Source organism: Mobula hypostoma, chromosome 20 (genome assembly GCF_963921235.1).
Source record: "Mobula hypostoma chromosome 20, sMobHyp1.1, whole genome shotgun sequence".
NCBI classification, from domain to species: domain Eukaryota; kingdom Metazoa; phylum Chordata; class Chondrichthyes; order Myliobatiformes; family Myliobatidae; genus Mobula; species Mobula hypostoma.
Genome location: NC_086116.1, coordinates 25,668,270 through 25,683,802, shown reverse-complemented (window position 1 = coordinate 25,683,802; position 15,533 = coordinate 25,668,270). Strand labels below are relative to the sequence as shown.

Genomic DNA, 15,533 nt, shown 5'->3' with positions numbered 1-15,533 from the left:
AGTAATAAGTTTAAATATTAAGTCTCAAGGAGCATTTCAAGTATCATAACAGTATCAGACTAAGGAACTGATTGAGGACTTCGAAGTTTAAAGTAAATTTTATTATCAAAGTTCATACATGTCACCATATATAACCCTGAGATTCATTTTCTTGCAGACATTCACAGTAAATACAAAGAAACGCAGTAGAATCAATGAAAAATGTACACAAAGACAAACAACTAATGTGCAAAAGATGAGCTGTGCAAATACAAAAAGAAACAAACAACCAATAATAATAAATAAATCAGCAATAAATATAAAGAGAGTGTGTTTATAGCGTCCATGGGTTGTGCGAACAGCTAAGTATTGGGGTGAGTGAAATTATTCCCTCTGGTTCAAAAGCGTGATGGTTGAGGGATAATAACTGTTCCTGAACCTGGTGATGTGGGACCTGAGGCTCCTGTATCTTCTTCCTGATGGCAGCAGCAATAAAGGAGCATGGCTTGGATGTTGGGAGTGCCTGATGATGGATGCTGCTTTCCTGTGATAGCACTCTGTGTGGACGTACTCAATGGTGAGGTAGGGCTTTACCCATGATGGACTAGGCTATATCCGCTACTTTTTCCAGTTTTCTGTTCAAGGGTATCGGTGTTTCCATACCAGGCTGTGATGTAACCAGTCAGTACCGTCTGTCGTATACGTTTTTGCTTTATAACAGAGGTCCCCAACCTTTTTTGCACTGCGGACCGGCCGACCCGGGGGGGGGGGGTACGGTTGCCAACAGACAAGAGTAGCAGTCAAATAGGTTGCATTTACCCAAAAAGACTATAATGACCATGAAGTCTTGCGCGGGCACCAGTACGCATGCGTGTACCTGCCGATTTCTTTTTTCTGCAAATCGTTTTTGGCGATTCTGTTCGGAGGGGGTGTTAATCACGATCGGAATATAGGTGATAAGTGGCTAATACGCTCAATTTATCTAACGAATTTAATATTAAACACACAGCGCATATTCTCCTTGCATGAATATAGTGATGTCAATTATCAGAGGAGGACAGGGGAGCCTGAAGTAAGTGTTGAACGAATTTCAAATAAAAGTGGTAGAGGCAGGTTCTTTTTAATCCATTTTGCCTATGCCAACTCAAGCAAAGCAATCCCATCAGTTCCATTCCCCCTCATTCCCTGCAAGATATTTTCTCTCACATGCCCATCAACTGGATAACCATGTGACTAGAAGGGCTTTTTATTAGATTAGATTAGATTATGAGGACACGCAGTCCTCTTTCATTGTCATTTAGTAATGCATGCATTAAGAAATGATACAATGTTCCTCCAGAATGATATCACAGAAACACAGGACAAACAAAACTGAAAAACTGACAAAGACCACATAATTATAACATATAGTTCAACAGTGCAAAGCAATACTGTAATTTGATAAGAACAGACCATGGACACGGTAAAGAAAGTCTCAAAGTCTTTCGAAAGTCCCATCATCTCACGCAGACGGAGAAGAAAGAAAAACTCTCCCTGCCATGAGCTTCCAGCGCCGCAAACCTGCCGATGCAGCACCCTGGAAGTACCGACCACAGCCGACTCTTGAGTCCGTCCGAAAACTTCGAGCCTTCGACCAGCCCTCCGACACTGAGCACTGAGCACCATCTCTGCCGAGCGCCTCAACCCCAGCCCCGGCAACAGGCAATAGGCAAAGCCGAGGATTTGGGGCCTTCCCCTCTGGAGATTCTCGATCGCACAGTAGCAGTGGCAGCTAAGCGGGCATTTCAGAAGTTTCTCCAGATGTTCCTCCGTGCTTCTCACGTCTGCCTCCATCAAATCAGGATTGTGCATGTCATCCTACTTGCAAATACGATATCATTTCGGAGTGGCCGCGTGTGCTGCATCACACCACCATCTTCTCCTCCCCTCCTTTTTTTTTTAAAAGAGTGATACGAGTGAAATGCAGATAAACAGAACCAGCTTGATGGGCACAGTGGTCAAGATGGGCCAAAGGGCAAATTTCCATGCTCTACAAGTCCCCTTTAGTTTTTTTTTGTCACTTTTCTACACCAGGCTTAATTTACAAAAGCTAATTCTCCTAACGGCTCTTTTACGAGGACGTAGGAGAAAATCTACACATTCGCAAGAGAACATCCAAACTCCAAACACCCTTTTATTTCTGAAAGTGATGATCTTAGAAGTAAAATGCTACAAGAAAAAAAAGAGCAATCGAGGAGTAAAATTTATATGCAAGATACAGCTAGTTGTATAGCTTCTGAGGATTCCACATATGCACTATGTGGTTTTCTGAACTGTACCTGGGCTCAAAGAGGAATTTAATCAACCAGTTTTGATACATTTGCAGGATGTAAAGGCCAATGAAGAATTCTATAAAACTAGAATATTCCTAACATGAAATCATGGCTGGCTTTAAGATTTTAATTTTGCCAACCTATAACTAACATTAAAATAGACAGACATTTAATCACATAATCGTAATTTCCAAATTGGTTATTTCTTCAGAACCAACAGACCTATGAAACTAGTTATTTAGTGACGAAAACACAATATAAAGCACTAAGAACCAAATGTTGGACATAGCTCCCCTCTCCCACAAAGTAAAATTAATGCCCTTTACTGATTAAAGCTGACCAAATACTTTCATAGCAAGTATAAATATTTGTGAATGACTTATTATTGCTGCTTCTATCTCATTAATTGCTCTAAATGACCAACAACCTCAATGTACACAGTTAAAAAAAATGCTAGAAGAACTCAATTGATCAAACAGCATCCAAAAGTATTAAGTTCAAGTCAACATTTTGGGCAAACACTGCATCAGGAGAGATAATGCTTGACCCAACAAGTTCTTCCAGCATTCCAAAACCTTCAGTCTCTCTTGTTCCCAGCCTCCAAATATAAAGTACTGTGAAAAAATGTCCTCGGCACACATACATAGCTAGAGTGCCTAAGACTTGTGTACAGTACTGTATTTGTCAATGTGGAGTGGAGAGAGAGTGTGTTAATTTGGCAGGAGCAAAGGCAGTTGGGAATGTTGAGGATGCAGCACTACAGGAGAGGTGTGGGACAGGTGGCAGAGAAGGAGTGCCAGAGGCCGGAGGTGTTGCAGCTGCAGACACACCCAGCTCTAAGACATCAGGCAAGATCATTTAATTCCAAATAATTTGTTTATTCGTCATTACAGAATGTCTCTCTGGTGCTTCCTGCTCCCTGCCCCTCTCCTTTCCCCGCCTCCTTCCCACTTTCAGTCCACAATAGAAACCCATATCAAAATCAGATTTATCATCACTCACACGTCATGAAACTTGTTTTCTTTTTTGCAGCAGCAGTGCAGTGCAATACATAAAATTGCTACAGTATTATGCAAAAGTCTTATGCACCCTCGCCATATATGTGCTTCAGACTTTTGCACAACTGTAAGCCTTTAGATGTCCTTCACTTGTAGTAATTCTGATATCTCTAGTTTGTTCTGATAATGTTAAAATAAATGGGTGAAGATTAAATGAATGAATGTCCTCACTGAAATAGGCTACATCTAAATTTGATTATCGCAGAATAGAATCTTTATTTGTGTTCACATGCCCTCTTCAGAGTTAAGGCTTACCCAAATCAGGATTTGAGCCTGCCAACAGCTGCTTGAATTTTTCTAATCGAGTTATTTCCCTTTCAGTCATTAGTGAGCCATCTGAGGGATTCTGGTCTGCCGAAAGAGTTGGTGATCGAGAAGGGACAGACAACTGCCTTTGTGATGAGGTCTTCTCAAGATAATTTAAACCTGCAAATTGATAAAAATATATTTACACAAACAAAAATACATCACTCAGAATTTCAAACAAAATAACTTTTAATATAGAATTTCAAATCTAACCCCAACTTCTACTGCAGACCACACATCATTTTTGAACTCCAAGCTATCCCTTCCCTTTGATATGAATAGTGCTATTACTAAACTAATTTCCATGCAAATTAAGGTTTTCAAAGGCTGATTGAGCAGTCTACCATCACATTCCAACAGAAACACCCATTAAAATAGGAGAGATTATTGAAGCTTTGGTGGCATGTGTTTGTCAGGGTCATGCTTCAAAAACTTCAAGCCTTAGATTTTATATGATTTGTCATTTATCAAGTAAACAAGTTTGCAGTACAAATATAGTGGGATTTTGCTGTTGGAATCACAACAAAACTGTCAGCACATGTGTATTTATTCTGTGAAACTGGCAGCAACTTCTGGAACACTATTTGCTGTTAAATATCCTAATAGAGAAGCTTATGTCAGAGACTTTGATCTCACAGGTGGTGTTGTTTTGCACACATTTCCATGCAATCAGTGAATGAACTAGAATATTGTTGTTTTGGACTACTCACAGTGTAATGTGCCCTTAGTATATTTTTGAATCAGGCAGTAAACCACCATTCACTCATTGACCTTTCCGTAAGAGCAACCTGCTAGGCTGACTTTCCCAATGCCATTCCAATTATTTTTTTAATTACACCAAAATAAAATTTCTTCTAAATGTTACTGTGCCATTTTGTATCTAAACTGATCTGGTGGTGCATTCCAAATCATACCTGCTTATAACTGACAAAAAACCTATACCCTCACCTGAGCTCTTCCAGTGAGCTAAATCTGCTCCAACAATGCCACATTCCTTCATTTTACCCTCCTGTACATGAGGGCCGCATCTTTTAGAGCAGGAGGTCCCAACCTTTTTTAATGCCATAGGCTCTTACCATTAACTGAGGGGTCCATGAATCCCAGGTTGGGAACCCTTGGTTTAGAGAGATGGAATAGACATTTCTATATCACTCCAAATTGTAGTCTCACCCTTATCCTCCTTTGCAGAAAGCATAACAGGCTTTCCCCGTCTTCTAATCCACCAGCATCCACTTGCAATAGTTTCTCTGTTGCCATTTCCAGCATTTCAACATATCACCACCAACCCTCAACATTAAAATGGCCAGTTCCCTGAACAAGTAAGTCAGTTCTCCACCACCAATACCATTACTTTTCCAATGACAAATTCTGTCCCAGAAACAAAAGAAATAAACCAATAGGCCAGAATTCCACCCCACAAAAAAAAAATCAGCAACATCTTTCAATTTCATAATCTATATTTATTGCTTAAATCTCCTCTAATATACAAAAAAAATCTAATACATTCATGGGAAGAACATGTGGATTAGCAGGCACACTGGGGAACATCTTAGTTCAAACCTTATGTTTCCCATTGGGCATCACCTATCACAAACTGCTACACCATTTCTACTCCAATTTAGCACCATATCAATTAACAAAGCACAATACTGAATGCACAGTCCAGCAAGCAGCAAGGTTAGATTCTACCAATTCCTGTAATTCTACCATTCCTGTTATACCCTTTCACCCCCCCAGCTTGGTTTTTCTGTACTGTACTTTCCCTGTTGTTGTTGTTACACTTCATCTCTAAATGAATAAGCAAGGTAAAACAATAAAAGAATGCGGAGTACAGTGTGGAATAGACCTTTCTGGACCTTCAAGACACACTACGCAGCAAACCACAATATCACCATGGATGAATCATAGGATAATCTACAATGACCAATTAACCTACCAGTACTGTACCCCAATGCACCATGTAATGATACGATCTGTATGGAGAGAATGCTAGACAAGCTTTTCACTTAAGTCTCAATACATGCACAGAAATTGCAATTCAACACATGCACAGAAATGCTAAATTATAATGGTCTAGAGGCAGGCGATTACACCAAAACAAATATATTTTGTCTTAAAACAAACTTTTATTGAATCTCATTCTACACTAATCCAGACATTTCCACCCCCTCTTTGCAACCCTTCCCCTGCAGTTTAAACTGACTGAAGTAAACTATCATTTCCCCACATCACTCCGGAAGTTCAGAACTCCAGGATAAGCATGCATGAATGCTGAACTGTGGAGCTTGCACACAACTATCTACAACTCATGTCAACGAATAGGGGGAGACAGAAATAGAGAGCGTAGCAGGTTGCATCAAGTGCCTATACTAGTACATTTAAAATTCAAGGATTTTTACCTCTACCACTGGAACACAAAAAATAGCAGGTATAGGCCACTAGGCCTCTCAAGCCTATTAATATGATCATCATTGATCTTCCCTAGACCTCAACCCCTCCTCTGTGTCCAATATGTCAATCTCCCAAATATTTAATGCAATTATCTACTTGCACCTCAAACACTATTAATAAGATAGCCTCCATAAACATTCTGGAGCAAAGAATTCCAGAGATTGAATATGGTCTGGGAGAAGAAGTCATTTAATGACCAACCCACGCTTTAAAATAATGCCTCCTTGTCCAGGGTTCTCTCCCTGTGGATGTTCTTTCTATTAGATATACCGCTGCCAGTCTCCTCATCTCCATCAGCCGGCCTCCAATACACTGGTGACAATAGAAATGATGCCACAAATAATTGTGAATTTCCCACAGGAAAGTAACTCACAGACAACCTTTTATTTGCTAAAGCTGAGAAGTACCCATGATTCCAGGACTGCTCTGAAATCCTCCAGAATCAGCCTGTAAAGGGATTCTGCATTTTCAATTGGAAAACACCAGGAATGGCGAGATTGATCAAGAGGTATGGGAGCAAAATAATACCAAACACAGAGTGTCCTTGAGCTACAAATACTGCCACACCTTGAGCAGTAATTCTGCAAGCACCTGAAATCTGAGGTTCAGCAGAAAACCCATTGTGTTTTTAAATTTTGATCAGTGGAAAGAGCAGGTGACTGCTGGAGAAAACACTTCAAAGAATCAATCGTAACTCCACCCTCGAAATGTGCCATCTTTGACTCTACTTCACAGCAGTCATTCCAATTCAACCTCTTTGCACTCAAGACCAATAAAAGCAAAAGGCCATAAATCAACTGAATACAAAACAAGACGAGGTGCACAGATGGCTCCAATGAACTCTAAAAATTGGTAAAGAGGGCCATTGGTTGCAATTCAACAATCTAATCGCCGATGGCCAGAAATGGGAGGATACGCCAGGGGACCGCACATATGCCATAAATATATCCATCTTCAAATAATGACTAAACCTCTTGTGATAACTAGAGAGGTTTCCACATTAGGTCATCATTAAGATCCTCCATGGGTGCCTTCATATGACAGACAAGTTGTTTCTCAAACCACAGTGTAGATTCCATCCATCAACATGCACAACATACAGGAATACCATGCATCAACTCCCAAATGAAATACTCAGAATATCATCAAACAACTTTTTACGTGAGCTCACAAGAATCTTTAATTTGGTCACTACAGAGGAACTATAGAGCATCCTTCTCAATTAGGCTGCCAGCAGAAATTGATCTTGTACCTGCTGCCATACAAGTATTGATCCTAAATTACATATCCACATTGAGCCATTGAGTGAAGGCTAGTGTTAAGCAAGTCTGCTTCATTCTCCCAATGATACCATATTTTTCTCCATTGCATTGCTACTGGTCACCTACCACAAGCTTCCAGCTGGAGTGAAGTTGATCTACAGGACAAATGGGAAACTACTTAACTTCTACAGTATCTGCAGTTTGGGAGACCAGATACAAAAAAAAAGATGAGTATGCTATAAATGACAGGACCCTTGGAGCACTGACGTACAGAGGGACTTGGGTACAAGTCAGTAGATTCCTGAAAGTGGCAACACTAATGGACTAACTTGGATTGTTTTCTCTGGTGTATTGGAAGTGGAGGCACAACCTGACGAAGTCGATAAAATTATACAAGGTATGGAGAGATTTGAAAGAATCTTTTACCCAGGGTAGAAATGTCAAATACTAGAGGGAATAGCTTTAAACTTTTCCCTCACAGCTTAAAGATATGGAGATGAATGAAGCTAGTTTTTTCTTTTATTAAACAGGGTGGGAAATGCCTGGAATGCTCTGCCAGATGAAATGGTGGAAACAGGAAGGACAGCAAAATTTACAATGTAAGGATTGGATAAATACAGACAAAGTGCAAATAGCTGGGATTACTTTAATTTGGCATTATGGTTGGCAAACACTGCGAGCCAAAGCGTATGCTTTGTATGTATTACAGACACAGCTGCATGTTCTGAAGCTAAGCTCCAAGTCCTCCAGCTTATTCACTAAAGAATACTTGGAAAAGGTGAGTTGCACTTCATATCCACTGAACTAAAAGTTTTCTCCCCATCTGTCCCTGTTACAAAACCCTCCACTATCAAATTTTAAATTTGGCCAACCAGCTGGTAGGGCATTTGTGCTGACACCTAACCAAACTATCCAGAGAGGTTGCAAGTACAAGCAGCATCTTCCCCCTGTGGCTGCTGAGCTATTTTTAAAATAGAAAGCCTGCCTGGTGAGCTGGTATCATCTTAAACCCAATACAAGTACTGCAACTCCAACTAAGATTAATAACAGAAAAAAATAACATTAACTAGTTTCAATATTTAATTGATTTTCATCAAAATCATTTATATTTAAATGCAAGGTCTTAAGAGCCACCTAATGCTTTTAGTTCTCTTTCTCCTTATTTTTAAACATGTCACACCCTTGTCTGTTCTTTTTCTAAACCACATATTCTATATCCAACTTTGAAGCTCACATTTCTGAAAATTCAAGTTGCTATGTCCCTGTGATTTTTTTTTTTAAACTACAAGTTGGTAAAGAAATTTGAGTACATTATTTCAGCTTCCCCCATATCTCAGAAGTCCAAAGTCTTTCCATCTGTAATACATTTGCAAGACTGCCGTTTCAGTACTCAATGACACACAGTAATTCTGATATTATTTACTGCCTTTTGCTAGTCTTCTCTTACAAATAAAGACAAGAGCACGGGAGTTACAGAAGGCAGGACTCCAATCAACCAAAAAAAAAATCAACTTACTACTCTTATTTGTGTCCCATACACCTTTTAGAGAGATAGATACTTTATTGATCCCAAAGGAAATTACAGTGTCACAGTAACATTACAAGTGCACAGATATATAAATATTAGAAGGTAAGTAGAAAGAATAAATAGTACCCTCTAACAGTCTAACAGGAGGGGTAATCACTTCCCATCCATGGGTTGACTCATTATAGAGCATGATGGCTAAGGATAAGAATGACTTCATATGGCACTCTTTGGACCAGCGCAGTTGTCTTAGTCTGTTGCTAAAAGTGCTCCTCTGTTCAGCCAAGGTGGCATGCAGGGGCTGAGAAACATTGTCCAGATGGGCTGGAGTAATGGGAGCAACATTCTGAATGCTTTACATTGTAAACTTAGTTTTCTGATGCTTTCCACTGATAGCTTCTGGACCATGAGGGTAAAAATGCTCAATTTAGTTAATGAAAAATATACCAAATTTAAAATAAATTCAACTCTTGCAGGTACATTTTAGATGCATTATGAGAGTCTGTGTGAACAACAAACTGGTTTGAAATGTCCAGATATATTCCACATAGTGTTCTTCCAGTCACATTGAGAAAGACTAATCACTCGCTGGTGGGATGATGAACTACTGGATCAGTGGTTTTCAAAAATTGTTCTAACATAAAAATGCAATCTTGTAGTCAATAATTAACTTAAAACATGATTTAAATATTTTTACTGTAACCTGTATTGACAGTAAAACAGATAGTGGTTAGTGCTGCTTTCTCAATTCCAGGGATCCACCATCAACCATGAAGCTGGGTGTTATTATGCATAGTTTGCATGTCATTCTAATGTGTGTTTCTGCTGGGTGTTCCTGTTTCCTCCCACATCCAGAGACATGATAGTTTCATTGGTTACTGCAAATTAACTCTCCTGTTGTTGGGTTGTAGAAAAAAATGGTTTAGTGCGGTAGCTGACAGAGGAAGAAGGATGGAAATGAGATAGATGTGATTGTTCTGACAGCTGTCCAAGAAATATTACTTTAGATGTGCTGGAACAACCTTTACATGAATGGGAATAACAATGTAAAGTTACTCAGTGTTACAGATTTACATTCATACGTCCGTTATGTGCCATATTGCATGACATACGTGATCATTATCTTGGCAAATTTTTCCTACAGAAGTGGTTTGCCATTGCCTTCTGCTGGGAAGTACCTTTACTAGACAGGTGACCCCAGCCATTATCAATACTCTTCAGAGATTGTCTGCCTGGCGAGAGTGGTCGCAGAACCAGGACTTGTGATATGCACCAGCTGCTCATACGATCATCCACTACCTGCTCCTATGGCTTCATGTGATGCAGATTGGGTGAGGGGAGGCTAAGCAGGTGCTACACCTTGCCCAAGGGTGACCTGCAGGCTGGCGGAGGGAAGAAGTGCCTTACACCTCCATTGGTAGAGATGCATCTCCACCTCACCACACATAGATTTTCATTGTCTTTCTTATTTAACTTTGTTACACAAGTATTAAGAATTGTTTAGTTCCATAATTAGAGCAAAATGGGACAAACAGACAGTACAGGGCCAAAAGACAGAATTGCCTCCTCATAGTCTAATAAAAAAAATTAAAGTTTATTTTGTGAAAAAAAAATCAAAACAACAACAATTGCAAATGTTTGAGCTAAGGACATTAAAAGCTCAATAAAGCAGGCCCTATAGCTGCAAACATCCTTCAGAAAATGCAAATATTAAAGCATCTAGATTTAACAGATTGTAGGAGTTAAATGTGCAGTAAAGGAGGTCAATTGTGAATTAAGTCCAGTCTCTTATGCCCATAAGTAACTATAACTGCTTTCAGTTACTCAGTATTCATTTCACCCAGTAATGATTTTACAGCCCAAACCCTACATTCTGAAGGAAATGAGGCCTGCATCTTTAGAGAAAGCACCTCAAAGCCCAACCCTATGTCCCCATTGTGAGAAGTGGAAGCCGGTAAGGGCGACCAACATGGCTCTGGTGAAGCTGTATAGGCCAATCCCCTGTACAGTGCATGCAATGGATTGCAGAAGCATTGAGGAACTTCAACCACACCATCAACTTCAGAGGACGAGGGAGATGGGTGATCATCAATGGCCTATGCTCCACTGGGAGCCAAGAGCCCAAGTAAGCCCAGTCTTTGGAGAAACACATGGAAGGAAACATAACATCTTCCACTTCACAAAGTTTCAATTTAAACGTAATAGTATTTAAAAGAACTCAAAGTTACCTGTTGACGTATCAAGCTCCAAGCCAGAATTAGACTTCACATTTTCCCTTTTGCTGTCTGCTTGTTCCAAATCGTTCAATTGCTCTGGATTTGTCTCCGTTGGTTTGTCCTGCTGTTTCTGTTCCTGTAATTTGCTGTGTATTTGAATTACTTTATTTGCTGTTTCCATGACAACGTCAGTATTCAGATTTTGAGCAGCCATCGCCAAGAGGTCATCGTCATCATCCCCAACATCCCAAGCATCACTTGTTATACTCTCAAACTCTTGGAAAGTCGTAACCTTCTTTGTCCTCATCGACACTGAAAGAGGCTTTGAATTTGCTTTGAGTATACTGTTGACCAAGAAACATAATTTTAGATACACTGTTACAATATTCTAATTAACAAGAATGACAATGTACAGTTTCACTAGTGTATCATAGATGTTCATTATCTTACTTATTTAACTTTGTTAAATCATAAATATTGCATGCTTTTCAATGCAGCATGATTTTTCTTTTTAGATCCAGACTATATGTTGTAATATTTGCATTCAAAGTACTTCCATCATTTACACCCCATGGTCCTGAGGAGACACCAGATTTCTTGGAAAAAGAGTTTGAAAGAAGCAAATGTGACACATTTTGCATGCCACAGTCCCGTGGGCCAGTGTTGGAGTAGGAAGTTGAGGCTTTGGTTCATCAAAGCTTTAGCAAGGAAATGCTAGGCCAAAGGTAATTATTTATTCTTTCTATCTTTGTGCACTTAGATCAATGAGGATGCCAGGCAGGACAGCTAAATACTCTTATTACAGATGTGGAACAGCAGGGAGACCTCCAGTGTCCCTGACAACTACATCTGCAAGAAGTGCATCCAGCTGCAGCTTCAAACAAACTGTGTTAAGGAGTTGGAACTGGAAATGAATGAACTCCAGATCATTCAGGAGGCTGAGGGGTTGACTAACAGGACATATAGGGAGGTAGTTACACCCAAAGTGCAGGACAGGTAACTGGATAACCATCAAGAGGAAGAAGGGGAGAGGTAGCCAGTGCAGAGTACCCCTGTGGCTATTCCCCTCAGTATGCATTAATATACATTAATGATTTAGATGAAGAGATTAAAAGTAACTAACAAATTTGCAGATGATACAAGCTGGGTGGCAGTGTGAAATGTGCGGAGGATGTTATAAGAATGCAGGGTGACTTGGACAGGCTGGATGAGTGGGCAGATGCAGTTTAATGTGAATAAATGTGAGGTTATCCACTTTGGTGGTAAGAACAGGAAGGCAGATTATTATCTAAATGAAGTCAAGTTAGGAAAAGGGGAAGTACAACGAGATCTAGCAACACTCACAACACGCTGGAGGAACTCAGCAGGTCGGGCAGCATCAGTGGAAAAGCTCGGTCGACGTTTCGGGCCGGAATCCTTCGTCGGGACTGTAGGGGGAAGGGGCAGAGGCCCTATAAAGAAGGTGGGGGGAGGGTGGGAAGGAGAAGGCTGGTAGGTTCCAGGTGAAGAACCAGTAAGGGGAAAGATAAAGATGTGGGGTAAGGGAGGCAGGGAGGTGATAGGCAGGAAAGGTGAAGAAAGAATAGGGGAAAACACAATGGGTAGTAGAAGGAGGTGGAACCAAGAGGGAGGTGGTAGGCAGCTGGGGGAGGGGGCAGAGTGACATAGGGATAGGGGAAGGGAGGGGGAGGGAATTACCGGAAGTTGGAGAATTCTATGCTCATACCAAGGGGCTGGAGACTACTTAGGCAGTATATGAGGTGTTGTTCCTCCAACCTGAGTTTAGCCTCATCATGGCAGTAGAGGAGGCCACATATGGACATATCTGAATGGGAGTGGGAAGCAGAGTTGAAGTGGGTGTGCTCTCTCCAACGAGATCTAGGTGTTCTTGTACATCAGTCACTGAAAGCAAGCATGCAGGTACAGCAGGCAGTGAAGAAAGCTAATGGCATGCCAGCCTTCATAACAAGGGGAATTGAGCATAGGAGCAAAGAGGTCCTTCTGCAGTTGTACAGGGCCCTGGTGAGACCACACCTGGAATATTGTGTACAGTTTTGGTCTCAAATTTGAGGAAGGACATTCTAGCTATTAAGGGAGTGCAGCGTAGGTTCACGAGGTTAATTCCTGGGATGGCGGGACTGTCATATGTTGAAAGGTTGGAGCGACTGGGGTTGTATACACTGGAATTTAGAAGGATGAAAGGGGATCTGATTGAAACATATAAGATTATTAAGGGATTGGACACGCTAGAGGCAGGAAACATGTTCCCGATGTTGGGGTGTCCAGAACCAGAGGCCACAGCTTTAAGAATAAGGGGTAGACAATTTAGAACAGAGTTGAGAAAAAACGTTTTCACATAGAGGGTTGTGGGTCTGTGGAATGCTCTGCCTCAGAAGGCAGTGGAGGCCAATTCTCCGGATTCTTTTAAAAAAAAAGGGTTAGATAGAGCTCTTAAAGATAGCGGAGTGAAGGGATATGGGGAGAAGACAGGAAAAGGGTACTAATTGTGGATGATCAGCCATGTTCACAGTGAATGGTGGTGCTGGCTCCAAGGGCTGAATGGACTACTGCACCTATTGTCTATTGTTACAGGGATATCACCTTGGATACTGTTGGGGGAAGAATGACCTAGCACAGGAAAGCAACAGTAGTCAGGGCTCTGGCACTGAGTCTGGCTTTGGGGCTCAGAAGTGAAGGGGGAAAATAGGTGAGCTGTAGTGATAGGGGAAGGTGAGCAGCCAGAGGTACCAATGACATGGGTAGGAGGGGTAGCGAGGCCCTACAAAGTGAGTTCAGGGAGTTAAATGCTAAGTTAAAGGACAGGGTCTACAGGGTTGTGATCTCAGGATTGCTACTTAGGAACTCCAAGGCTGTAATCTCAGGATTGCAGCAGCAAGGTCATGGACCCTATATAGATTACAGAAAAGTGGCCAAGTACAGCTCCAACACCATATACAAGCTTGCTGATGTGGACTGTATCAAAGGTGGTGATGAATCAGCATACTGGAGAGTGATTGAAAATTTGGCTGAGTGGTGTAATAACAACAGTCTCTCACTCAATGTCAATAAGACCAAGGAACTGATCGTACACTTCAGGAGAGGGAAACCAGAGGTCCATGAGCCAGTAATTAGCAGAGGATCAGAAGTGGAGTGGGTTAACAACTTTAAAATTCTTGGGAGTCACTATCTCAGAAAACCTGTCCTGGACCCATCATACAAATCTAATTGTGAAGAAAGCATGACAGCACCTCTATTTCTTCAGGAGTTGCGGAGACTCAGCATGTCATCAAAAACCTTGGCAAACTTCTATAGATGCGTGGCGGAAAGCATGCTGACTGGTTACATTAAGGCCTGGTATGGGAACATCAATGCCTTTGAGCAGAAAATCCTACAAAAGGTAGCGGATATGGCCAAGTGCATCACAGGTAAAACCCTCCATCCACATGAAATACTGCCGCAGGAAAGCAGCAACCATAATCAAAGAATCTCACTATCCAGGCCGTGCTCTTTTCTCGCTGCTGCCATGAGGTAGAAGGTACAGGTGCTTCAGGACTCACACCACCAGGTTCAAGAACAGTTACTACCCCTCAACCATCAGGCTCTTGGACAAAATGAGATAACTACACTCATTTAAGGACTCTTATCTTGGTATTTCATGCTTGTTATTTATTTACATCTGCATTTACAGTTTGTTCCTGTTTAATCTATAACAGTTACTATGCTATAGATTTGCTGAGTATGCCGCAGAAAGGGTTGTGTGTGGTGGCATGTATGTACACTGATAATAAATTTTACGAGGGGTGATTGACAAGTTCGTGGCCCAAGATAGAAGGAGTCAATTTTCGAAAACCTAGCACATTTATTTTTTAATATAGTCCCCACCTACATTTACACACTTAATTAATAGCTCATCTCCTTCCACCTTAGGCCACGAACTTATCAATCACCCCTGATGAGTTATTAACTTCAAACTTTCTGCATAATCACTCCGAGTTGAACTGCATGTGCATGTAGCGAGAGTTGTATAACTCATCTCCTTCTACCTTAGGCCACAGACTTATCAATCATCCATCTGTGGATACTTTCTGGAGGTCCAATATCCGTATGCTCCACGACCGCTGGACTAAGTGTGCAAATGCAGGAGGGGACTATATTGAAAAATAAATGTGCTAGGTTTTCAAAAATTGACTCCTTCTACCTTAGGCCACGAACTTATCAATCACCCCTCGTACTTTGAAATTTGAAGAGGAGGTGCTTGCTGTCTTAAGGCAAATTAGGCTGGATAAATCCCCAGGGCCTAATAATACTTTCCCGCAGACCCTGCGGGAAAGTATTCCAAGGGACTGGATATACAAGTATTTGGATAGACAGGGAGACTGATAAGGACAGTCAACATGGCTACGTGCATGGTAAATCAATCTTAG

The 15,533-nt window shown here is 41.1% G+C and overlaps 1 protein-coding gene across 3 annotated transcripts in view; it reads right to left on the bottom strand.

The window, feature by feature from the left end:
• Positions 1-15,533, bottom strand: part of tbc1d22a (TBC1 domain family, member 22a) — a 331,820-nt gene that overhangs the window by 279,972 nt on the left and 36,315 nt on the right. For all 3 annotated transcript variants that reach the window (XM_063072582.1, XM_063072580.1, XM_063072581.1), the window contains exons 3-4: positions 11,122-11,453; positions 3,605-3,775 (exon numbers count right to left, since the gene is read on the bottom strand). In XM_063072582.1, coding sequence (XP_062928652.1) covers positions 3,605-3,775; positions 11,122-11,453 — 503 coding nt within the window. The remainder of the gene's footprint in view (positions 1-3,604; positions 3,776-11,121; positions 11,454-15,533) is intronic.